Source organism: Bombus flavifrons, chromosome 2 (assembly GCF_040668555.2).
Source record: "Bombus flavifrons isolate JBK064 chromosome 2, iyBomFlav1_principal, whole genome shotgun sequence".
NCBI lineage: Eukaryota > Metazoa > Arthropoda > Insecta > Hymenoptera > Apidae > Bombus > Bombus flavifrons.
The window spans coordinates 9,213,674-9,238,971 of NC_138443.1; the positions used below are offsets into that span (position 1 = coordinate 9,213,674).

A 25,298-nucleotide genomic window follows, 5' to 3' on the forward strand; every position below is an offset into this window, starting at 1 on the left:
AAATTTTACCAATATCGGTAAAGTATCTCATTAAAATAATATATACAATTTATATATAAAAGATTTCTGTAAGTGTTCGAATATTATTGTGAGCTACTGTGTATTGATCCAAAAATTGCAATTACTCGTAGATCAATCATTCAAGTTTTAAATCAGAAGCACTTTGTATGTCAATAAGTTCGTGCTAAATTCACGTTAATCGTGGGTGTCCTGTAAATGCTGACACGTTCAGGTCGCACCCAAAGTCATTTTGATCTGGAAGACCGGTGAATAGCCTTCGAATATGTTTGTCACGATTTAAGCGTGACATCCGGCGAGCCTGATCACCTAGATCGTAATCGAAACACCTGACCATGGTGGCCGAACTAACTGACATTCCCGTTGCAAACGCAGAACGAAAGACACCAACAGCTGATCCGCAGCAGTTTAGGTGCTCGACTAAATCAAAGAACAGACCGAAGTGGATTCAGACTGCAACTCGCGAGCCTATATACAGTGTTCTCGACAGCAACGATTCTGCCAACAACTTACCATCTAACGTAAAAAATAAAGTGGTCGTGATAAGCGCCGTGAAAAGTGAAAAACCAAGAAAAAGCGGTTGCGAAGTATCTCGAGTGGAGCAAAGGGGGCTTCCATACGTTTGGCTACCGACAGACAGTAAATTAACGTTTCAAGACTCGACGATACTCGAAGAAGATGAGGATCCCCTGTATAGCGTGGTGAAAAAACCAAAAAAAGTCCAGTTAAACGAAACGTGTTGTTTCGAAAGGAAACTGCAGCCGATCAAAGAACAATCGTCGGAGGAAAGGCAAGCACAGCTGGAGGTTTGTTCACGGCAAGAGGAACTTCGCCGGTGGTTACAGGTCGCGTCTCGACAGCTACCGGAACCGCGACGTCTCTTCAGTCTCGGTGAAATGTACACGAACCACTTGGGAGAGTTTGATCAGCTGCATGCGGATTGGAAGAGAACCGTGGCGGTGCCCAGAGGAATCGTCGGTTTGGTAGGACCTTACCGTGTTTACCAGAATCCGAATGAGAGAAGAGAGTACATGCTTCAGGAGGAGGAGCTGGTCGAGGAGGTGGTGGATTCTGTGAGTGAAATCGCGGCTCGCGAGAACAACGGGACCACTGAACACCATCAAAGAGCTAAATGGCGGATAAGAGAGGACGACGAGGAGACCCTGGTGCCTGATATTCGGAACATAGCTGGTCTCGAGGGATTTGCTACAGAGGCGGACAACAAGGATTTATCGGAATGGAAGAAAGTTGACGATCAAACTACTATTGATTATAGTAAGAACGACGAGGCGTTGATATCGAAGGAGGAGGATTTTAAGGGAAATATCGGTGGAATCGTTTCTGGCAAAGAGGAACGAGCAGTGGATGTGCCTGAAGAAGCTTCAACAGTTTCCACGTCTTCGGCAATGGATAAAAAGGGTGAGAGACCGATTCTTCATGTTCTGTTCTGCTAATACAGCCGTTTATTCGACGATACTTTCGGTCTAGTAGAGGGAAATCGGTGGTAATCTCTTCTCAGTCGGTGATCTCTTCGATCTCCGGTGATCCGGTTGAGTGAAAGATGCAACTGCGGTGAGATCATCCGACACGATGGTTGTTCAAGTACAACGGTATAACACTTTGCACGCGACATAGTTTCGTTTGTCAAGACGCGATGAATTTGTATGCAAGCTGTTCGTTAGTCGTTGTACACTGTACGGTATCGGGTCGGCGACCAAAAGAAATAGTTAGCGGTAGATCCGACGTGAATCGTGCGTATACGCGTCTCGTCCACTTGATACGTGCGAGGTTTTCTTTATTAGCGATGCATTCATTAACCAATATTCTGTTTGTCGGACTGTTTTCGATACTAATATCTAATTCGATCGATGGTTAACGGTTATTGGAACTAGCTGGCAAGGTGTTCGATGAAATCTAGGCTGGAAGTGTGAATAGCATTTAATTCTCCAATTGATTAATTTTCTATAGATCGAATGGAATAACCTACTTTCCTTTTTAAAGAGCTGCAGTTGTTTTCTGCGATAGGTGAATTTCATTTTTGGAAATTTTTTATTTATTCTGCAGCAACAGTGTTATGAATCTGGATGTTGAAACTGATCAAAATAAATCTAATAAAATATTATTTTGTACGTGGATCAGTATAAAGAATTTATCGTATATGAATTGATATAATTTGTGTTTATTTCGATCGATATCTTTCCTTACTGCTATTTTCCTTCAGAAAATAAAATTATAATTAAATCGATTATGAAGCTATAAAGATGACACTTCTAAAAATCGAAATAGAAATTAAATTGAAATTCGCAAAATCTTGGCTTTACAACTCTGTGACTTTGAATTTACCAAATGTAATAAAATTGCTGTAGCGTGGATGAACTATGATCTACAGAAGAGTTTCCATTTTAGTCAACCAACTATCTTCGTTGCTAAAGAGTACCGTTTGTACCATGAAACATATTATAACGTTGTTAACTGATGGATAATTAACGTGTACAATACACCTGCATTATGGCATGTCGGTGATGACTCACGGTACATGCCGGTCTTTAACTTTTCAGTGGCTGCAAAAACTCTTCAAATAAGCCTGCCATAGAGCCTATTAACCCCATCCTGCCTGTTATGCGGTATTTTCATACCGCTGGTTAAGGATTAAAGTCGCACGTATGTCGTGTTTCAATCTTCCCCCGTGGAACACAGTAATCGAGTTTTCACCATGACGAGGATTCTATTTGAGAATACGTCGAATGGCTCTCATGGATCTCATAGTTCCAGTACTTTTTATCGCTGTCTGCGGTAATGAATAGACGGTTTCAACTTTCGCTGTTTTTGCACCTTATCTGTCTTATTTTCCTCCCCTTTATGGTGTAGACGTGTATGATAAGTATCATGGATCTTTGATCATGGCGTTTAGTGAATTTTTTATACGTAGAAATTAATGATGAAATTAAATTATATGATGGGTAGCGTAAATATAAATGACAGCTACATTCAAAGGATGAAAGGATTGATAAAAAAAAAAATGTTATAATGAAAGAGAACTATCGAAATGAATTTCGGTTGTTTTCTTCCAGTACCAACTTTCTTTATTGAGATCCACAGATGATAGTTTTCCGAGATAAGACAACAGACATCGTTTTAACGAGAAAATAAGTTGATTTAGTACCTTTTAACATAAATATATTAAATTATCAGGTAATATTTTCTCCCAACTTCTCCAGCCATGCGATGTCGTATTGACTTTCTTTTATTTATATTCGAGGGAGAATAACAGTGATACGCGTAGAACGAATGATTTTAGAAAATCTCGAGCGTTTCTCGATTCATTCAAAGTTAACGCTCAATGAGAGATTAATCTTTTTCTTCTAATTAATACTGATTACAGTAATATAACATGTAACATAAACTATAATTCACTCAAAGTCGAAATAATAAGGTCTTCTCGGTGAGAAAAATATCAGATAAATATTTAATAAATAATAAAGAAATAATTAAATATAATAATCTTTCTAAAATTCTAAAAAGGAAGAATGAATAGAAATTTGTAATTTACAAAATCTAAATTCAAGGATTTGTGAATTGTGGCTCGTGAATAATCTCGCATGACGAACGAATGTCGTCGGTCGTTAATGGCGCAAAGTTGAACGATCTTCGCGCGTTTCGTTTCATGGAAAAGAAAGTGGAGAGCAACGTGTCCTTTGTACGAAACATTGACGCGTGATCCAAAGAAGCATTTTGTCTTCGATGACCCTTTACTTTCTCGTTCCACTTCGTTTCCACAGTGGTATGTATCAGCCAGATCATTAATCACGAAACTTACATCGATTTATCCAACATGTGGCGCCGTGATTATTGGCCTTCTGACAGCTTTGTCGCTGTTACACATTACCACGTTACCGTTGTTAGACGACGCATCTCGAGGGATTTGTATCTTTATTTTGCCATCTACTGTAACCGGCTTCCTCAGTACAGTTATCCACTTTTGCTCGCGCATCATAGTCCCCTATTGCTTTCGAGTGCCAGAACAGTGTAATTGCATTTGCACACGAGAGTCTGTAGACTTTGCAGAAATATTTTCTTACGGATGAAAAACATTTTTTAGAGACGTTTATGGGAAAGAATGGTGATAAATCCTTCACTCCAGCCGTCTGTATTGTGCTGTTAGTGATATTTCGTTTTCCTGTTAGTCGAAGTATGAGAATTTTAATTCTTGTACCGTTTTGCTTGATGTTTCATGTGGGTATTGTTGAACGGTTGTAATTCTTTTGCTGAAAATAAATTTTTTAGTTGAGTGAGTTCGGTATTATTTATGTTGTTGTTCTCTGAAATTTTTTGTACTTGATACTTAGTTTCTCATGAGAATATTATTATTATACGATTAATTCGTTTGATAAAAATATTTCTTAGATGTTGTGATTTTTAGCATTGCTGAAGTCAAATTTAATGTCGAAATCTACGAAATTAGATTCGTGGAAATCTCGTTTAGATCATAAGCGAGTATGGATATTAATGAATTATTCAGTGCATAATTTTTCATTGCATGTTGGTTACGAGATAATAAAAGAAAATTCTGAATATAAATCAGCTCATGTTCATGCATTGTTGCAATTTGCTCATTATTCAATTAAATTCTTTTATTTTTTCTGGAAATAAAACTGTTGATAGCTCCATTTCAATAGAAGATATTGTTTAGAAGTACGAGATTATGTCCCGTTTTAATGAATTCATTTTTATTTCAACCTTCGTTAAACATCTTTAAGCTTCTTTAAATTTTCTCGTACTCTAAACTTTTCAACAGAAGGAGAAGGAATTAAGGTTTAAGAATGTTCAAGATTTTTCTGTTAATGTTGTTAACGTGCCTTTTAATCTAATACCACATACCGTTTTCGTTTGCGTTAAATGTCACATAGCCTTCGCGATGAACACAGATAAAGTTTTGTGAACAAGTTGTTAAGGAAGTAGAAAAATTAATTGTGTGCATTAGGTGTTATACAAGTAACATATGTGTTTTCTAGCCGTTAATTGTCGTTTAGGACGTAATTAAGCGGATGACATTTGACACTCCACGCGCTGTGAATGCCGTCCAAAATTCCCTCCGAACTTTCTCTAATGTCCTCATAAATACATATATTCTATATGTCGCATAATTTTTGTCTTGTGCCCATTTCAAATCCTTTCAGCTGCCACAGATCTTATTCATTAGTAAATGTAATTGGATGTCTTCAGACCGATATAATGTTATAGATACCTCAAACTTTAATTCAATAAATTACGATTCTTCTAACTACAGTATTTTGATATTTGAATAACTCCAATAATTCCAATAAGATTAGTTGGAGTCATTCATTCGAGTATAAGAAAATCTTAATACATTATATCATATTTTATTAGATATATATTTATTTCATATTTTATACATTATAATACATTATATTATATTTTTCGCTTTTTAATTCACATTCAGCAACTTTCCAAATTTAATATTCGATCCAACAATTTTTGAAATCCAACGATTTTGAAATATAAAATTACCACAATATTTAGTAGGAATACGTTCGTTCAAGCAAAGTTTACGATCAAGAGAATACGTTGCAGAAGCACGCACAAAGGATGCGTACATCGTGAAAGCAAAGAGTAAAACGAGGTGAAAGGTATCCGTGGAAAATGTCCTTTTCCATGGAGTAGCGCAATTTTTCGCTTCGAAATCGCATTGAAACGCTCGTTTCCTGATCAACGACAAATTGTCCTTTATACACACGATCGATGCAAGTCGCGTGAAAGCAGATTCGTTGCATCGTGAAGAGCGGCCAAATCGATTTAACGTGTGTGTCGTTGCCTCGTTCATTCAAACTTTCATGAATTTTTATCCTGCGAACGGATGCACGACGACGTGGCGAACGATCGTTTTCCAAAGAAACCAGTTGAGCGCTGAAAATGAATTTCGAACATAATTTCACGTGTCACACGTCGGAACTGGTTCTTTCCCTCTTTATCGAGGCTATTATATCTTCACGATTATTTATCACGCTTTGGTATCGAATTTTAACGCTAGAAATATCAGAATTTCTTTTTTTTATATCCTTTTTAAGTATTGCTTCTCTCCTGTCTAAAAATCAATTGCTGTATAAAACAGAAAGGAACATTCATATTTTTGTTCAAAGTGAAATTTTTACGTTTATTTACCAGAACTTTTTTCATGTTTATCTTAAGAGTAGAAAAGAACCGTCCTATATTTCGAAAATTTGTTAAAGACAATACGTTATTATTTTATATAAAACATAAAAAAACGTATTTCTTTCAAGTGTAAAAATTTTGTGAAATATAACAACTTTTATCGATTCGATGATTAGTCGAAAGAAGTGGAATGATCTTCCTAGTGTTACTTGTAGTGTTAACAACTATTCACATACTTTTGCATCTTCCCACATTTTTTTCGTTTCTTTTCCATTTTTGTTTCTCTCTTGACAAGCAATGCATCTTAATTAGAGGAATATCAAATTGGGTAGTAGTCGTCGTTTTTTTTGGTGATCACGGAGCCGTTCAGTTCTATGCGCCGTAAAACGAGACGATTAGTCTCGCATGGCTGAAGTATAAAAAGAGGAAAAGTAGAAGCGTTATCATCGGCATCCTTTCAGGGAACACGTAATCCGCGAAGATACAATCAGTTGAGGAGATTGGAACGATATTTTATGAGGCTGGTGTATACCGTGGAAAATTCTCTTTCATAGTTTCCTGACACCTTCGAAGATATATGTCATATACCAAAGGAGAAATTCAGATTCTTCAGATTTTATTCTGATTCTTCATGATAAATCGATGTTAGAGATCTATATTGAAAATTATCGTTTAATATTTGGCAATATGGCACTTATAGTTGGCAGGTATAATAGCAATTTATCTGGCATTAAAATTTTGGATTTATAAAATGCAAATTCTTAGAGGTAGTATTCTTGTTTACTTCCATAAACATATAAGTTTATTTCTATTCGAAGTCGATTCACAAAGTCACTTTTTATGCGAGATGAATCGAGAAAAGAGAAATTTTAGATACTATCGGTAGTTCGGTTTGAACTTTCAAGTGACCAAGTGAAAGGTACAGAAAACAGGTTCTTTATTTTTCACGAAGGTATTTGCGATGAGTGACTCATTGTCATGAAGTAAAAGTGCGTTTTAAATTGATGGAAAGTCAACCTAGACGTTTTGTTAAGTTCATCTTCATCGACGTAAATAACCTTTTTTACTTTAATGACGACTTTACATTCTTAGTCTACAATATATAATATAACAGTGAACAGACTAAAACTTTCATTGAATGAACACGTGTTTTGTCATACTTTTCAATTAAATACTTTTTTAATGAATTAAATTATAGACTTTTCCACTTCAATTTAAACTTTTGCCAAAACGCTCACTTTTCGGTTGTACGAATTTGTTCATTCAGCTTTCTCTAAACAGAATGATTGATTCAACAAGAGCCTGATCAAGGTCAAAGAATACATTGAAGATCAGCTACACCTTACTACCGCTGTAAATATTATCATTTAATCTTTACAAAATCCAAACATCATTTTACACTTTCTAAAGACTATTAAAGACTATTAAAGATCCGCTCTTCCACGCCTTAACGCAATAATGCTTGAAACTGAATAAATGAATCTTTTATTTGCGATCGATCGTTCGATTTTTACAAATTGCTCTATTATTAAAGTTACTTATATATATATATATATATATATATATATAAAAAGTAATATATTAGTATTATAGTAGTAGTATAGTAGTATAATAGTAGTATATAATATAGTAGTTTTATATATATAAAATTCCATCCTATCAATTTCCTACATCTATCATACTCATACCTCTAATGAGATCTGTTAAGCATGCATTAGCCAAGTTAAGAAATCGAGATATGTATGTACATAGAGGTGGATGACCTCGAGTCACGAATGGAACCGATAATTCATACAACAGGTGGCTGCGGCGAATACTTTCGACTCTTAGCGTTCTTGTGTCATGAACTGTGCATTATGGTGTAATAAGTCAAGATTTCACGTGAGCCACGCCGTAAGAGGCGAACGATTAATCGGATCATAACAGGATCGCATGCTCGTGATCGTATTAATCTCTAGAAGTCGCCTTCGGTTCACTCGTGCGCGTTGGCGTGTCAAAACCGCCGAATGTCCTGCAACACGATCTTTTAATCGCTCCTTCCGCGCATCTTGATCGTCATGATATCAAACGTGTTTCGATCCGCTTGGTTGGCCATCATACGTGCTGGACGGTATTTCTGTAAATTACAGAGGACTCGCGAAACGCGATCTTTTAATTGAATGTTCGATGCGTGGAATATTAACAGGGAATTCCTTTATAAACACGGAAGTGAATGCAAATTATTGTAGCGGTGGATAAATCAATCGTTAGAAAAGGATGTCAGAAGAGGAAAATTTTGTGTATTAGAAGTGATATCTTTAGAAAGTTGTGGATTAACACGAAAAATTGATTCCGGATGATTATGCAAATTCATACATTTATAAGTGTATAATTAATTAAGAAATGAAATCTAGGTGGTCTAATGAATATGTTATTTTTTTGGTTTTATATATTTTTGCACATTATAGGCATTTTGTGCATTTTTAAATAAATGCATAAACATCTGTAGTCCTTACACAATGATATTGCAAGTTAATTATATCGAGCATATTTTCAGACCTTACAATCTTTGAATCAAACAGACCTTTATAATCTTTGTTATTATCTCATTAATAAACATCATAAAACATTTCTTTATCGCATATGTGCCGTAGTATTGTTCCAAAATACTCAATCAGAAAGATCATTCTTCTTTTTATCAAAACAAGGATAGATAAATTAATAGCATAAGAACTGAATCTTTCTTTATGAATGCTAAATTAATCGCAGAAAAATCCATCTGACTGAAGATTTTTACTCTTGAAGTTTCCAATCCTTCTTGACATCTCGTATAATAATATCAGAATTATTCATTATACAAGAAACCCTACGAAAAGGAATAATAAATAAATAAATAGAGAAATAAGGGAATAACGAATAATAATATCGTCTTATTCGCCGAAACAAAGAAATAATATGATCCGATTGTGAATTCAATTTTGTGAAGATGCATCTAGGTCAGGTCGTTGTCCAATTCCACGGGAAATTTCAAATATCCTACGGTATCCGCCACCATCATTGCGAAAATATCAAAGTAACAGAAGCTAAGCGGCACACGTTGATCGTATAGTCTTGTCGAAGTATTGAAAACGAGGCTACGAGAAACGGCATCATCATCCTGGCGGTCATCTTCATTATCATCATAGTTCTCATCATCATCTTGGTTACCACCACCGTGTTGTGTCCCAGACCAGTCGATATGTTCCTGGCATGTTTCTGGGTTACAAGCCATTCTGTTTGGTGGTAGTCTCTGGAGCACATCTCTCTTGTTCAGTTGCATATCGTGGTGCACGCTGCCTGTCTTCTGCTATAGGAACGCACGTCAACGTTTATCATGGACGATGATTCAAGCGTGCCTGTGATGACGATTGTTTTCTTTTAAGAAAGCCCCGCGAGGTAAATTTTTGTATGTTAATTAACGTCGCGAACAGTTGGTGTAAGTAACGGGTTCTTTGTTTTTTATATAGATTTCTCTTGGACTCGTGCATATGGTGAATTATAATAATAAATGTCGAATTGATAGTTTATTGTTATTAGTTGATGACGTAGTATGCCATATGTTGATGATGTGATTGTGAGTTTATGCTTAACGATCTTTCTTCATTTTTGTTGTTTTTGTTTTTCTGAAACATTCATATTAACAATAGCGAATGAATTGTTAGTTGAGATTTATTTGTTAAATGTATTATTCTTAGTAATTGGATGATTTAATATCTTTGCTCTGTTTAAGCGTATATGTATTTTAATACACGTAGTTTATGTGTTTTTAACAGTATACTTATTGAATTATTTATTGTTTTATTTAAAATTATTCTATAATATCATTCGTATTGAAATGAAAATGATTTGAATGAATCGTTAGTCATTTTCTGTAAAAGCTGTCAAAAATGCTAATAACAGGCGCCAATTGATTTCATGATTTATGACATAGAAATAAAACTTTGGAGAATCTATTTTTTTGCAAGCATGGTGTTAGAAAGAAAATGAATTTCTCGAATCTTTCTGCCAGCTGACAGACGAGTTTCTACCTTTTTTGCAACTCTCCGACAGCGTAATGACAGACCGTGTTTCAAGATAAACCGTAAGGTCTCAAATTTACGCGGTATCGACCTAATTTTTCTACCCAGCTGGGTCACAAAATTTCACATTTCACTTCATAATACCGACGATTCCTTCCAAGCCATATAAACGGATCAAAAACGATAAAACGCATTATATAATATATTCTATATTTAACTATAAATTCTTACTTTATTTACTATAACTATTCTACTAATAATTCTTAGTATTTTAATATATATTTTTAGGTATTGATTAGTTATTTTATACTCAGTTTGAAAAAGATACTCATATCTGCTTATTCTCGCATAACAGTTAACTTAATTCCTACAAAATATTAAAGTCTGATATATTTCAACATAAACATTATTTTTTCTATAATGCTAACTTTTCTTTCTTTTTTTTCTTTAAAGAAACAGTTTCTGTTCATATTTTTTATACCTCACCATTTTGATGTAAATATTCTTTTTAAAGAAATTTAATTCCATACAACATTCTGTGGGATTTACTTCCCGCAAATTTATTGTGCCATAACGTTTAAGATCTATGACTATCTATATCTATATCTTAGAACTTTTTAATTGCTAGTTATATATAACAATTTGTGTGAAAACACACGGGCGTATTTTATGATAAATAATTTTCACCGAGCTCTGTTACCCATTTGATTAAATAGGCCAATGATTTCATACCAACTTTTCTTAGTATTTCCATCGAATCTAATTCACCGTTGAAATTATATCCGCGTATTTTGATGATTGATTCTATATATATATTTTACGACTTAGAATCGCGCTAATCCAATGATACGCTTTTTCGAATATCTTAACATATTTTGTAAGTTTCTTCATTTATACATTACTGTACATATTATGTAGCAATAAATCAAGCACACCAAGTGTTATTTTTCCATAATTCAAAGGTATCAATTATCTATAATGAATTATTATTTATCTATAAATTAAAGAGAACAAGTTTTTTCATAATTCAATAGCATCCACAATTTACGATAAAAAATGTTACATTTCTTTCGTTTGAATAAAAGTTACGTTCATAATATAGTACAATTTTTATTTTTAATTTTAAACTTCAAATGATCTTGTGTGTTTCTTTCCAATTCGTATTATTCTTCTTGGCCCATTCATCATCGTGTCACTGCTATCAAGTTCTCACTGCGCCTCATTTTCTTTAATCCTGTATAGGATATTATAGTAGGGTACTGCATTTTCTACCAATTTTTATTTCAGTTATCTTTAAGAGATTGCAACCTTTTGTTATTTATTTTCTCTGGTAATTCTTTAACGCATTAACAAATATAGCAATTTATCAGGCGGTCTAAGACATTGTAGTTTTGTCTACATTCTTAATTCAATTCTTAGTAACTCAAACATTTAATATTTTTTATCTATTATTAATAAGAATAAATAATAATCTTGATTTAGAGAAAATAGTAGATATACATAGGAATGTTTAAAGCGAAAAAATCAGTATACCAATGGATTAATGAGGTCAAGACTATCCAGTCGCAGATCTGAATCTGTTTCAAGTAATTATATTACAGGCTATATTGACAAAGTTGTATTTCTCAATCATTTAAACATATACTCTATTTTTATTTATTCTCATGACCAGTGTATATGGTACCGCAAAATAATATTAACGGTACTATGGATATGTGAATACAGAGTTACTGTTCATGATCTTCGTAAAATAATTGTCGAATGTTGACTCTTCACCTTCAGGTTCTGACGTTGCATAATCATGAATTCATCTCTGTAGAAGTCTACCAATAGCACTATTGATTTGTTTACGAAGACCGCCTACAGCTTGAAAAAGTAATAATAATTTATATCACGAAGTAACGGAATATTCTTCGGCGAATATGCTTATCGAACATTTTGAAACGAGTCGGTATTCATGACTGTCCATTTATTACAGATCATTATGAACAATCCTTACAACCACCGACGATCGTTCTTTACTTTACCGATTTCAATCTCTGTCGGGGAACAATAAGAATCCAGATGATCTATCTGGAATATCGTTTGAATATCGTTTGACGTTAGGTTAATGTGAATGGAGGTGAGATTAGTATTTCAACTATGTATTTCTATGATCGTAATGAAGTGACGTTCTCTTGTACTCGAGCAGGTTTATGTGTATAGAGAAAGACGGTCAGTTTTCCTTGGAATTAATTGTAAGTCAAAAAAGTCGATTACTTGATAGTGAAGATAAATTAAAAATCCTGTAAGGGATCGAGTGGGCGACTCTCACTTAATTTGCTATTCATCGGGAAACCAATGAAGATATACTTACATCACTTCTGCATAAACTAGAATTAAGTTTACGCTTTCAAGATGTGGTGTTAAACGAAGTACGCGAAAAACTGGCTTACATCACTTTTGCCTTAAACGACTCAATTATACGGTAGCGCGGGTCCAGTTAATTGCCAGTGATTTAACAAATCTCGAGAACGTCTATATATGTACATCGATATCAGAGTAAGAATAAGAAATGTAAAGGAAAACAATTATTTGCATTGTAGTTGCATCAATTAACGAATTTACGATGCGGCTTTCAAAGAAATGAATTCCTTTAATTTATCAACGCTTCATGGTCACTTGCGTTTCAATCGTGAAATAGTGCTGTGATTTTTAATTCCAACTATTATGACATATTCTATTAGATTATTTTAGTGGTGATGGTATTTGAGAAAAATTCACGGCTAATATATTTTTATGGATTTAGCTTCTTATATCGTCTGTTGGACAATTTAATGAATTCTACGATTTTAGGAATATTTAGTGGTAAATTTTTACTATGTAGTGCTTACTTATATTCATCTATGTAGATTTATGATCACTTTTTAGAAAAAATTTGGTCGTGTTTGTAAGCTTCTAAGATAAAAACAATCTTCTTTCATCTGAGCTAAATATACATATAATGAAACTTGATATTAATTGTCAGAAATGCTACAAATTTTTCAACCTAATATCATGAGGTATAATGTTATAACATACTATTGATTTGTCACAATTACATTCCTAATCCTTGATATATCTTTAGATTTCGATTTATCATCAATATCATTTAATTTCCAATATTATCTGTTATGACGAATATCATTACACTTTTGGCCTGTCATAATTGTTTCTAGCTTACAATACATTAGTAATTTTTTATTTACCTTGTTCGTTAAAGCGATCGACTTTTCTAACTCTCGGATCCGTTTCGTCGCGTTTAGAACGTTTTTAAATCAGTCGAGTCGAAATTACCGAAGGAACAGTTGGATGTACGAATTCCTCTAGCGAAAGTTGCTCGTATTACTCTACTGACCCAAAAGGCCACGGAGAGTAGACTCAGTTAACGAGTCTCCAAATGGAATTTGGGCAACAGTTTCGAAAATCCACTTTATCTTAAATATGTGTATCATGATGATAATTCCTTGCTACTGTGTTATACATACAACTGTTAAAGCTAATGAAATTTTAAAAAGAGGTAGCTTTATGTAAATTAAACTCAAGAGTCCTTTTTAAGCATTGTAAAAGTAAATTTATTTCGGTTTCAGGATAAATTTTGAAATGATGAGTAAATAGGGCAAAGTAGTAAGCGATACGTTAAAGAAGAGCAGAATGAAATCACGAATTTTCAAACAAATTAAGTAGTTGAATATTTAGTTAAATACCTGAGTTTAGATGTAACAAATAACATTTTAATGATTTTTCTTTTGAATACGCAAGTTTTACTATTTACTTTACTATTTTAATATTCATTAACTGATATTAATATTAATTAATTGATACTATTATCTTCATTTTTTTAATAATCTATAAGTTTAATATCTTAAAGCTTTAACGATAATGAACTTTAATAAAAAACTCTAATAAGCTTAATGTTAATAACAATATGATGCTAACCTTGATTGTCGAAGCTAAATGGTTATGACAATCTAAATTTTGTAATAAAAACGAAAAAAAAGATATAGAAAACTTCAGAAAAAGATTACACAACAGAAAATCACCAGGTAGAGAATTCTTTTAAAAATGACAAGTTTAATGCTAATTATGTAAAGTATGTTTTTATGAAAGAGAGTTCCCAAAATTTTGGCAGCCATTTAGCTTATTATCAGAATCTTTATACGTATTATATAAAATTTATGCAAGCATCTGTATGCATATTATGGTTCATTGATCTACAATTTCATCAGTCTTCTTAATTAGTAAAGTTGTATAATGAAGAAAGTGAAAAGGCCATGTTCCAGTCTGTTTATGTGACTTGAAAAAGATTTGAGATCAACAACTCTTCGAATCTGTAGTAATTTGATGGTATGTAGCCTAATCTGATGCATTTTTCATGCTCCCCAAGTTTCGTGGCCATTCTTCTTTCAGTTTCTCTTATTTACACTTTCCCACCTGGATATATGTTACTGTCTTATATATACATTATTTATATGTCTTATACATATATACGTTTTATATATTTATATATTATTGTACAAGCTTCTGCTAATTATGTATCTAGTGCTTTGTATGCAAATAAGTACATTTTTTAGTGTTCTTCGATCCTTAGTTCCTGCGTCTCTGAACGAAAATGAACAATACGATACTAAAGAAATTTCTGAAAATAAATCGAATATTTCAGAAAAAATTATGAAATTATTTAAAAAATCTTATTTTAGTGTATCTGCAGAAAAAACAAAAAGAAAAATAATTTTCTTGTATGCAGATAATTGAAATATATTGAACGAATATAAATATATAACAGCATATCAAAATGTAACAGAGAGTTTCTTAACATCAGAATTCTCAATTACTATTGACAGTTACCTGTTAAACGATTTAAAAAGAATGCTTGAAAAATTATATACTACTATTTAAACTATTATCTATAATAATATAAAAATTAAACTAAATTATACTGTTTAACACGTCGTTTAACGCGTCGCGGAGTCAAAGTTACGTGGCCGCTCAGCGTGAAATTTTTTCTTAACGCGACAACGTAACGTTACCTGTCTCCGAGAGCACCCAAGCCATGACATGACATCACTGTGGAGTCACCCGCACTCGATACGTTAAAGATCCTTGATCATTCATTGATTTTCTTTAACAATTTCAGCCAGCAATGAACAACACGACAAGGACAGCCTGAACGAGACAGGAAGCACGACGGGTGGCACCGTGGAGGGTGCACCTGGAGGAGCCCCCAATAGGGGTGAAAGGAACACCGAGGCCGAGACAAACACTGCAGAAGCAACAAGGGCCGCTCCATCCAGGTCTCTGGTCTCCAGGATCCTTTCTAGGACACGATCTACGAGCGATCTACTGGATCATTCTGAACCCTTGTAAGACCTCTCTTCTCAAACAGCTTATTGGATCTATACACATTTAATTTTCGAACGATGTAAAAAGGGAATAAGTAATGGTTGTCTTCGATTTCACTGGGTAAACACTGTAATTTTATAAATTACGATACGTTCCGCGCATTATACGAGATAGGTAACAGTAATTTATCAGAAGGCAGAGATAAGTATTGGCTATGATGAACTCACGATGAATGGAGTTCATGTTTATGGTGAAAAATGATGAGGTGAAGATCTCGCGGTCGACGGTTCGATTTTTATGGTGATTGTTACAGTTCTCAACTATGGATCATTCTCTCGAACGTTTACGGCCAGCTTGTCGTGGTGCTGATGATCGCTCTGTGCTTGGCTGAGGTCATGGACACTCCTGTTCCTTTGCTCAGTTTGCAGGTATGCAGAGAGATTTTTTAATTTCAAACGGATTCGTTAGATTTGAACCCTGTTCCATTTTTTGGATCACTCTCGATCTAATTGTGTTTCTTAGTGTTACAAAATTTCGAGTTTAAAGAAAGTATGAGAGAATCTCTGTTCGTATATATTGTTCCAATTTTATGCGAAATCTTTCTTCGAATATTAAAGATCTTTTCGTGAAATCTTTTGTTGAAATGTGAGCAGAATTGAAACATAAAAATTCGACGACCGGGCAATATTAAATAAGATCTGTTTATTAATCTAGACTACTCATTTATCTAAACGCATCACTATTAATGCAGATAACTTACGATCATAAAAATTGGAAAATTTAGCACTTATCCTAAACGTCAAAGAGTAACAGATGTTGAAGGCATTCGAGCCATAAAATACGAATATTATAGCAAGGGACAAATTGCGAAGTGAACATGTGAAATAAACATACCACGTTCGGTAGTATTTCATTTAGCTACCGAGAAACATGTGCGTCATTGGGTTATCATTTTAGTGTTGCTGTCGCATCCAGAATGTAGAGTCTCTAGTTTTTACCTGAGCTCTTCCGCGTATACGTTCGTTCCCATAACGTCGTTAGACATAAAACTTAGTGAACTTTCTTCTGTGCTTTGTGGATTTTACGATCGTTCCGTGTAAGATTTTTTGAAATTTCCAGGTTAGATAACGGTACGATAACGCTAAATATGGGATAATTCCGGTGAACTGTTCATCCTAGATCACGTTTCTTTCTTAATACGCTATAAACGCAAACGTTTATAGGTTTTACGATAGTTAAGTCAATTACTGCGTCTTTACAGCTGTGAAACACATACCCATGTGATTTTTCATTTGAATCGTTAGAGGTTTAAATAATAGAATGGTTTTGCAGTTGCACATGTGTGAATTAATATTTATAGAGGAAATGGAAGAATACATAGTGACATTTCATATCGCGTTAAATCTCTATTAAAGTAACAGGGTTTCGATTTCAAATTTTGATAAGTTCCATGGTCCTAGGATATCAGGATGATTTGTGACATGGTCCTTTGATTCCATCGAAGATGGAAAGATAAATATCGAAATTTTATTTTGTATTAAATTTTTATCAAAGTAGTACGGTTGCAATTTCAAATTTTGCCAAGACCAATTTCTTCAATGGTTCTACAACATCAAAATGGTCTGTGTTATATATGCTTTCACCCAAAAATAGTTTCACAATCCCAGAATGATGATGAATGTACCATTTACTCAGCTTGTTTTCATAATGCTGCTGAAATTAATCTACAGAGTTGTAGACTATGGACTTGTATAATCGTGTACAAAGGCGGATCTTACGACCTCGAGATGATCTGTGATATGACCCTTCGATTTGCTTGTTCTCACAACATGAGGGTGATCCATGACAATGTATCCTGTATTCCATGTGATTCTATGACCTCTGAGTGGTTTGCGGCTTAGTCCCACTTCCTCAGCGTGATTGCAAATAATTTCCCACGTTCTCATATTAAGCTAACGTTTGATCCCTTGATTATTTAGTACTATCAGATAGGTACATGTATATGTAACAAAATTGTCTTGCCTTTACATTTAAATTTATTTGAAAGTAAATATCTTCATATGAAAAATGTTACTATATACATACTTCTACTAATAAACGATATCCCATACTTGTAATTTGTTTTTCTGTACAAAGTAACGAGGTTTATTCTTCATATTAAAATACGTAATAATAATTTTTCTTCTATAATTTTGTGATTCGTATAATTATGGATTACGTCGTGTGAAATACATTTAAAGATAGATTTAATTTTTAGTTTTAATTCGACATAGTTATAGATATACTGTAAAACAATTCAAATGAGACAGAATTTAAGAGAATTATAGCTATTGTATGTTAAATTCATTACTCTTGCAGTAATTAAAGTAAAGATGTAATAAAAATAGGAAAGTAATAATCATAGAATTAAACACTACAGCATGTCCCTGTTTTTTCCGACCATACATTGTTAGTATATTCTATGGGTTAAGACAAGAAAAAAATGTCATATAAACGTATAAAAAATATTTCTACAATTCCAATTACAACTCCATTTCAAAATGTTCACTATTCCCGTCAACACAAGATTGGCTGCGGCAACAAATAAAATTTATTGTTTTTTGAACTTGTCGTTTATTACTCTTTGAGGTCGAAGTCGTAGAAGTGTTATGTCTAATTTGATCTATTCATATCTAGTACCGTAGTAACGTACGTTCGTTACTCATTTCGAATATTGATTTTTTTTTGTTACAACTCATTAATAATACCTCCGTTAGCATATCATATATCATATATCATATTTATATCATATTCTATTTCTATCATATTTCTTTCTTATCTTGACTTATAGAATATACCGATAACGTATAGCCGGAAAAGACTGGAACATCCTGCATATACTTTTATACGTATATTCATATTCAAAAATCATGAATATATAGTATCTCAAGGATTATTATATGATCATGGATATAGTCATATCGATAAATAAAATGCACTATCGCGATTCGTAAGGAAGCATCATGAATCTATCGAGAACAGAAACATGAATTACTGTCACCATTTTTGTCATTTCTGTTCATTTCAAACGGCATTCGTAATTAATTTCGCCAATTGTATTATGCTCTCTTGACTAAATTATGAATCAGTTTGACTTGAAACACTGTGTTATTACGGCAACCGTCATACGATAACCACATTGTAGTTACGATTTCCGAGCTGCTTATGACACAAACCGTATTTCAGCGCACGATGAACTCGTGAAGTTATGTATTTCTTTAGCTTTACAGTCTGTGAATTACGATGTATCGAGGACCGTATTCTATCTTCCTACCTGTCTTTCGTATTCCTGGATGTGCCTTCTTGTTCTTTTCCTTATACCATAGTTCATAACGATAATTAAGTCTTTTAGTCAAAGAAATATTGGCGACGAAGATGAATCATAATGGTATTCATGAGTGGAGCATTGATATCGGCGACAATTGAAATATTTTAGAAATTAACGTGTAAAATATACTATAAAATCATAGAATTTTTAAACATATAATTTTTCAAGCTTATTAATAAAAGAAAGATATAAATAGATTTCAGGGCCAATATAATTGTGTTTTAATTAAGATACAATTAATGATCTATGGTCTTTTAAGTGATAACTCGTGTTGTTGTTATCTCATTTATAATTACTCTAGATTGTTAACTCTTAACTCATTAATAGAATCTACTTTCAGAGTTCTTTCATATTAATCAATTCCTGTATTATTTAAGAAAAGGGAATTCTTCAAATATCGAAAAATTCTTTTCCAAATTTATATCATTCTCTCCCCAAACTTTTCCATTTATTCGTGTAGAATGTACATTGTGTAAAAATGTATATTTTCTAAGGTTTCAATGTAATTTTGTTTATTTTACTACTTGAACTTGCAGGGCGTATTCCTGATGTACTTGTACGTAGGAAGTATAGCAGTGATCATCAGTATCTATATTTGGGTATTGATAGACAGCTGCGGGAGTCTCGGTACCGGTGCAACCGGTATGGATGATGCGGAACTTGGTGGCGCGTCTTTAACTAGGTTTGGATCATTGAAACGTGCTCACATCTCGCGATCTAGAACAGCACCGACAAGTTTCTACATTCGGGTTGGAGCGCTCCGTGAGTGTTTTTGACCACTTCAATGCCCATCAACATTTTGCCTTATCGATCAACTGTTTACTACTTTAATGCAACATTTAGTACGAAACATTATATTGAAACATTAGATAGAATTTTGCATTCAGCAACTAATGGTATTCAGTTGTCATTTGGAGTACAGAAGTCAGAGTTGTAAAATTGAACTTCGATGAAAGTATAAAAGTCAGTCTTCTGTGTATTTAGTTTTTAACTTTTTCGCAGATGAGTTTCTCAAATATCGAGTAATCGTATGCTAAAGGCGTATAAATACATCTTATAACTTAAAATAATTTTTATTTCCAGCTATACGTATTGCGTCACAATTAATTATTTAAAGTAATAAAACGTTCATGCGTATTTTACTTTATTTTTCCATGTTTATAAAAACGGTCTATCGATAGATTACATATCCATAAAACTATTTATTAATAATCTAATATCTACAAAGGTATTTATTCGCTGAAAGTTCTCGATTTTAAAGGAACCATAGCAAAAGAGTTAATTCATGTCAGGAGTGTGATTCGATATTATAAGGCAATGTTGATTTTATACGAAAAAAGATTAAGGGAAGATAGCATTGAAAAATGAACACGTTTGAACAGTTTTCGGTTTGGCGACTCTTGTCTTCAACGGTTTAGAGATGGCGATGCATTCCATGATGCAAGGGGCGGAATGCTTGAGCGACGTTGTCTTTGTACATCCGGTACTTCATGGGCTATTTACGTTTCTGCAGATGCACTTTCTCTTCGTAAACTCGCAGGTGAGCAGATCTTAATTGATGTTTGTGTAGAATCAATTGGGTCGAGGCTATCGAAAGCGAAATCTTCAGATTAATTGAGGTGATACTTCTAATTTTTCGTTTTAGTTGTTCATCCTTCTGATATGCGTTACTTTCATTTTGCTGTTTGATTCGAAGGTATCAAACGTAAATGATATATCAATCTACATATATGATAATTATTGTTGATAAGCCATTTTTAATTAGATGAATTAACTTGAGATAAATATTTTCACTAGAAATAAGTTTTCCACAGTGATTTACATATTTCTTTAATACGATGCTTGCTAACACGATGATCATCGGTGACTTTCGTTACTAAATTTTTTAGAATTTTCGTAGACTAAACAACTTTTAACGATGTGCATACACATCCTATATATATGACTTAGATAACATTGTTAGAGAAAGTGTGTAAATACAATATAATATTTTGCATAAATTAAATGTTATGATGTTGTATATTTCAATATATGGCGACTTTTACGACAAAATACATAAAATTCGTGTGGCAGTTAATCGCTCCTTTGATTTGTATCATATTTCTTTAGTGACATAAGATATTCGTTTGTATAATATTTATGAATATGTGATATTTTAATTAGGATAATTTTATATAGGTGGTTTTTTAAAAGCAGAGTAACAAATGTGTCAAATGCACGTATTCCAGTAATAACTAATCAAGTAAATTATAACTCTCTAATTTAAGAACTAAGCTATGGAAAGTTCGATTATAAAAAAGGAACGCAATTTTACTAAATTTTTTATAGGTTCATTTTCTTCTTGAAAATCCAATAACGTTCTCTTTTACGATATTTGAAGATATCAATTTCTAAAGATTATCAGCGATTACTAACAAGATACGTAGCTGTTCGTAATTGACCCAAATGTTTTTAAGTCTTTGAATTTTTACTATCACGGTGCAAAATAAACTAGTGAAAGTAGGATTAACAAGCTGATGGAATTGACTATATTTTATTTATAGGTTCTTGTGGAGAGATTCGGTTTAGCAGCGAGGTTTGGATTTATACATCTAACTGCCACGAATATTGCTGTCTGGGTTCGTCTAGTGATTTGGGATTCTGCTCAAGAATGGACATATTTTGTTCATTTAGCTCAACGAGGTATCCACAATTCTGCTTCTCCGTTAAATCTTCGAGGATTTCCGGAGTCTTTGACAAGGCATTCTCGAGATCTGATAAGTATGTTTTACGTAATGAACATTATTTTAATGTGAAAATAAATATTATAAATGTGCATGTAAAAAATTATATCAATTTATAAAATGTACGATATAAAAATATGTTTCTTTGATTTTTTATTTAATCTTTTTCAGATCATTCTCCAATAGAAAAGCAAGTTTTCCAACCATATCAACCTATCTCGAACGAACAAATCTCCCAAGTGATTGCATTACAAGAATGTTTGAATACAAACACTCTCGGACAATTATGGACATCGAGCATGCCATTTTTATATCCGTTTATTGTGCAATTTAGGTATATTTTATATCGCTGATCCATATATAATTCAAGATCATAATACCTTAAAATCTATATTTAAACAAAATCTACATCTTAAGTGATCTGAATTTTATATTCTTTCCAATTTGATTTCAGTTTAATTGCTGCTGCAGTAACTTTTGTAATGGGTCAGAACGTGGGTCGAAATCGGTTGTCACACAAGCAGAAGTTCCACGGTAGCAAAGATCTGACGAGTCATACCAAAGTCGGTTGCGATGGCTCCAGCAAAGGTTTATTCCTAGGAATACTATGTATGGTAGCTGGCATAGTAGTTATACTGATATTTCTGGTCGTAAGAGAAGACGAACATTTTCCTTCGTCGACTTTATCCTGGTTAACTTGTGGCACACTGACCAGCATTTTAATATTGAGTACCTTAATGACAGCCAGTGGACTTGTTCAAGTTCGTCAGATGTCCATAGTGTCAAGGGCACCAGCCATTTTAGATAATTTATTATCAAACGTGGCTCTTTTCGGAGTTCAATTATACTCCATTTTCACGATCGTTGTTTCTGCCTGTTCCTTGGCTCTTCTAGAGGACGAAAGCGACGAAACACAAGGAAGACACATCATGCTACTCACAGCATCGATTCTGCAACTAATCCAATGTTTCGCTCAAAGTACATTGATCGCCGAAGCATCGAAGAGATCTTGCATAGCTCGTTTCCAAATAATAGCGAAACCAGCCAGGCAAGTGATCACTTTCCTGCTGTTCAGTAATTCCGTTTTGTGGGCCTTTGATACTGTGATCACACAAAATTGGATCTCGCAAGAACTGCAGCTGAGATTCTTCGGGGTTCTCGCCTGGGGCATTATATCCAGGATTGGGTTGCCCCTGTTGATTTTTTATCGGTTTCATAGTTGTGTACTGCTACTGGAAGCGTGGAATAAATGCTATAGGATGCCAAGGGGAGAACATCCGCTCAACTGACGACACAGACCGCTACATCCATGTTCCTCTAGGTGTGTTGTTAATTATTATTTTAACTAATTACAAATAAATACGTTCAAAACTAAAAATTTTAGTTATATTGGATCTTGCAATATATTTATTTTTATATATAAGAAATTTTTTTATGATGAAAACCCGATGTTTGTATTTGGATATTGATTTTAATTTTGAAATATCCTGTATATTTAGCATAAAATTACGTAATAACTTAAAGTATCTATATAAATGCTACAGAAATTGTTTGATTTCATATTTATTGAAGTCTAATCTTCTTTTATATCCTTCTTCCACCAAAGGGTATCCGTTACAAACTTTTCCCTCATAAAAAGGGGTAAATAATTTTTTTCACAGATTGCAATGGAGATCGCGTCGCTCTTATTGCCGCAGAAAGGTAACTATCAACCTGCAGCAGGACAACGAATGGTCCTCTACGATCCAGAGAAGCCCAAAGAAATTAATCTGTCCTAATTCGTGGATGACGAATTCAGTGAGTTTCGTTCCTTTCGTCGACAATCGGCTCTACTTCGATCCGAATTCTTTGTTCTGCATCGCGTCACCAGCCGTGGATATTCAATGTTCGGCCCACGTTATACGATCGTCCAGGCAAATGCGTCATCACCATCATCATCATCCTCATCGTCGACACCACCATCATCATCACAGAAAGCATCGACGCGTGGTCAGCGATCCGGGTACAAGAGATTGGAACGCCGATAACCAAGATGTAAAACGACATCGTCGAATGTTCAGCTACGATACGGGTATTACTGGACTTAGATTAATCGAGGAGGGCGAGACAGCCGATACCGACAAGGAAGTTCCATCCCCTGACGAGACGAAAACGTCGACTTTCAGGAAAGTGCCATGGCATCCTAACTTGCACATGCTCAAAATTAGAAGAACCTAGCACGATAAAATGACGCAAACCTGGATCGTTAGAATGATACGAAAGGAGCAAGAGTTTTATCGAAAATATCGTATAAGTTGATCGATCGTCTCGTTTTTTTTTTTTATTTTTATCCTTGTTTTTCGAAGGATTGTTACGATGAGGCATTATTTATCTTATTGTAGAGAGTTGGACTTTTAGCATCTTCAAGATTACAATTCTTATTTCCCTCATTACAAGTGTAAATGTTTAGATAGCTTACTTATACACTTTTTAGTCTTCAACTTTACAAAATTATTGCATTTGGTAGATTTGTGAATATAGAAATATAACTTCTATTCAATAAATAGAATATTTTTTTATGTATCTGATATACATATATGTTACTAGCTAAAATGATGAGGAAAATTATTTGACCTTGGAGATGTTGGAAAAAAATTACTTCCTAGTATAATTGTACGTGTATCAAAGCGAGTTAATTATCTCTAATCAATTATCCCTAAGAGTGCAGTACCTTTTCATTTTACGTGCAATATTATCTTTTATAAGAATTTACGCGTAGGAAATTATTTATTGTGCAAGTCATGCGAATAGTGCGTTACTATTAGCCATTGAGATTGCGTTACCCTTTCTTTTAAATCGTTAGATACGAAGACACAACGATGTAGCTCTCTTCTTGTTTTCTTAGCTCTCTTTCTTTTTAAAACAAAGTATATGTGATTATCGTTAATCCGAACATTTTTGTACATATTTATTTGTCAATTTTTCTGTGGTAAATAAGAATTGTTGATATTTACACAGAACTGTATGATGCATTTATTGAACTCGCGTTACATCGTATAGCAGTTTATATTTAAAAAATGCACATTCGAAGCGGTATATTGTTTGTTGACTGCTCAACTCACACTGTTGGTTCAATATTCATCAGATCATAATTGAAAAAAGAATCTTTCTGGTTAATAACTAAAAGAAATCCTTTAAAAATTAATGGACTTCTTAATATGTACGATATATAAACGAACTTGCATAACAGATTAATCAAGTTCGTTTAAAACTTCAGCTCTTAGGAAAACTCTAAATCACATAGAGTAATTGCGAGTGCCTAGTTTTATATCATACTGCTTCGCGATATTTGGTTTGCCAAAAATCATCCTTTCTTTCTTCCTTTGTCTCTCTCTTCGTAGGTATATACAATACATACATTCAATTTAGATCTGCTGTACTTTTCAAGGACTAGCGGAGATCTAGCATTACGTTTCACATTAACTTGATGCATATAATATTTAGCCTTAAAAAAAACAATCCATTGGTTTTCATGATTATGATTATATCATAATAACATTATGATTATATCATATGAAATCGTATTCGTTCCGTATCGAGTCAAGCATCAGCTGTTTATCGAGCAAAGTGAACAAAATGCCT

The 25,298-nt window shown here is 33.6% G+C and overlaps 2 protein-coding genes across 2 annotated transcripts; both read left to right on the forward strand.

Annotated features, from left to right (window-relative positions):
- The first annotated feature begins 239 nt into the window (after positions 1–239).
- LOC138189629 (proton channel OtopLc) lies at positions 240–23,472 on the forward strand. The gene is made up of 9 exons (XM_069131704.1): positions 240–1,437; positions 15,382–15,607; positions 15,901–16,015; positions 19,491–19,716; positions 20,337–20,494; positions 21,498–21,714; positions 21,849–22,011; positions 22,132–22,998; positions 23,339–23,472. The coding sequence occupies exons 1-8, from the start codon at positions 354–356 to the stop codon at positions 22,964–22,966; spliced, it is 3,024 nt and encodes a 1,007-aa protein (XP_068987805.1). The 5' UTR covers positions 240–353; the 3' UTR covers positions 22,967–22,998; positions 23,339–23,472.
- LOC138189723 (uncharacterized) lies at positions 23,213–25,155 on the forward strand. The gene is made up of 2 exons (XM_069131853.1): positions 23,213–23,226; positions 23,339–25,155. Exons 1-2 carry the CDS (start codon positions 23,213–23,215, stop codon positions 23,892–23,894), a joined length of 570 nt encoding a protein of 189 aa, XP_068987954.1. The 3' UTR covers positions 23,895–25,155.
- The last annotated feature ends 143 nt before the right edge of the window (positions 25,156–25,298 follow it).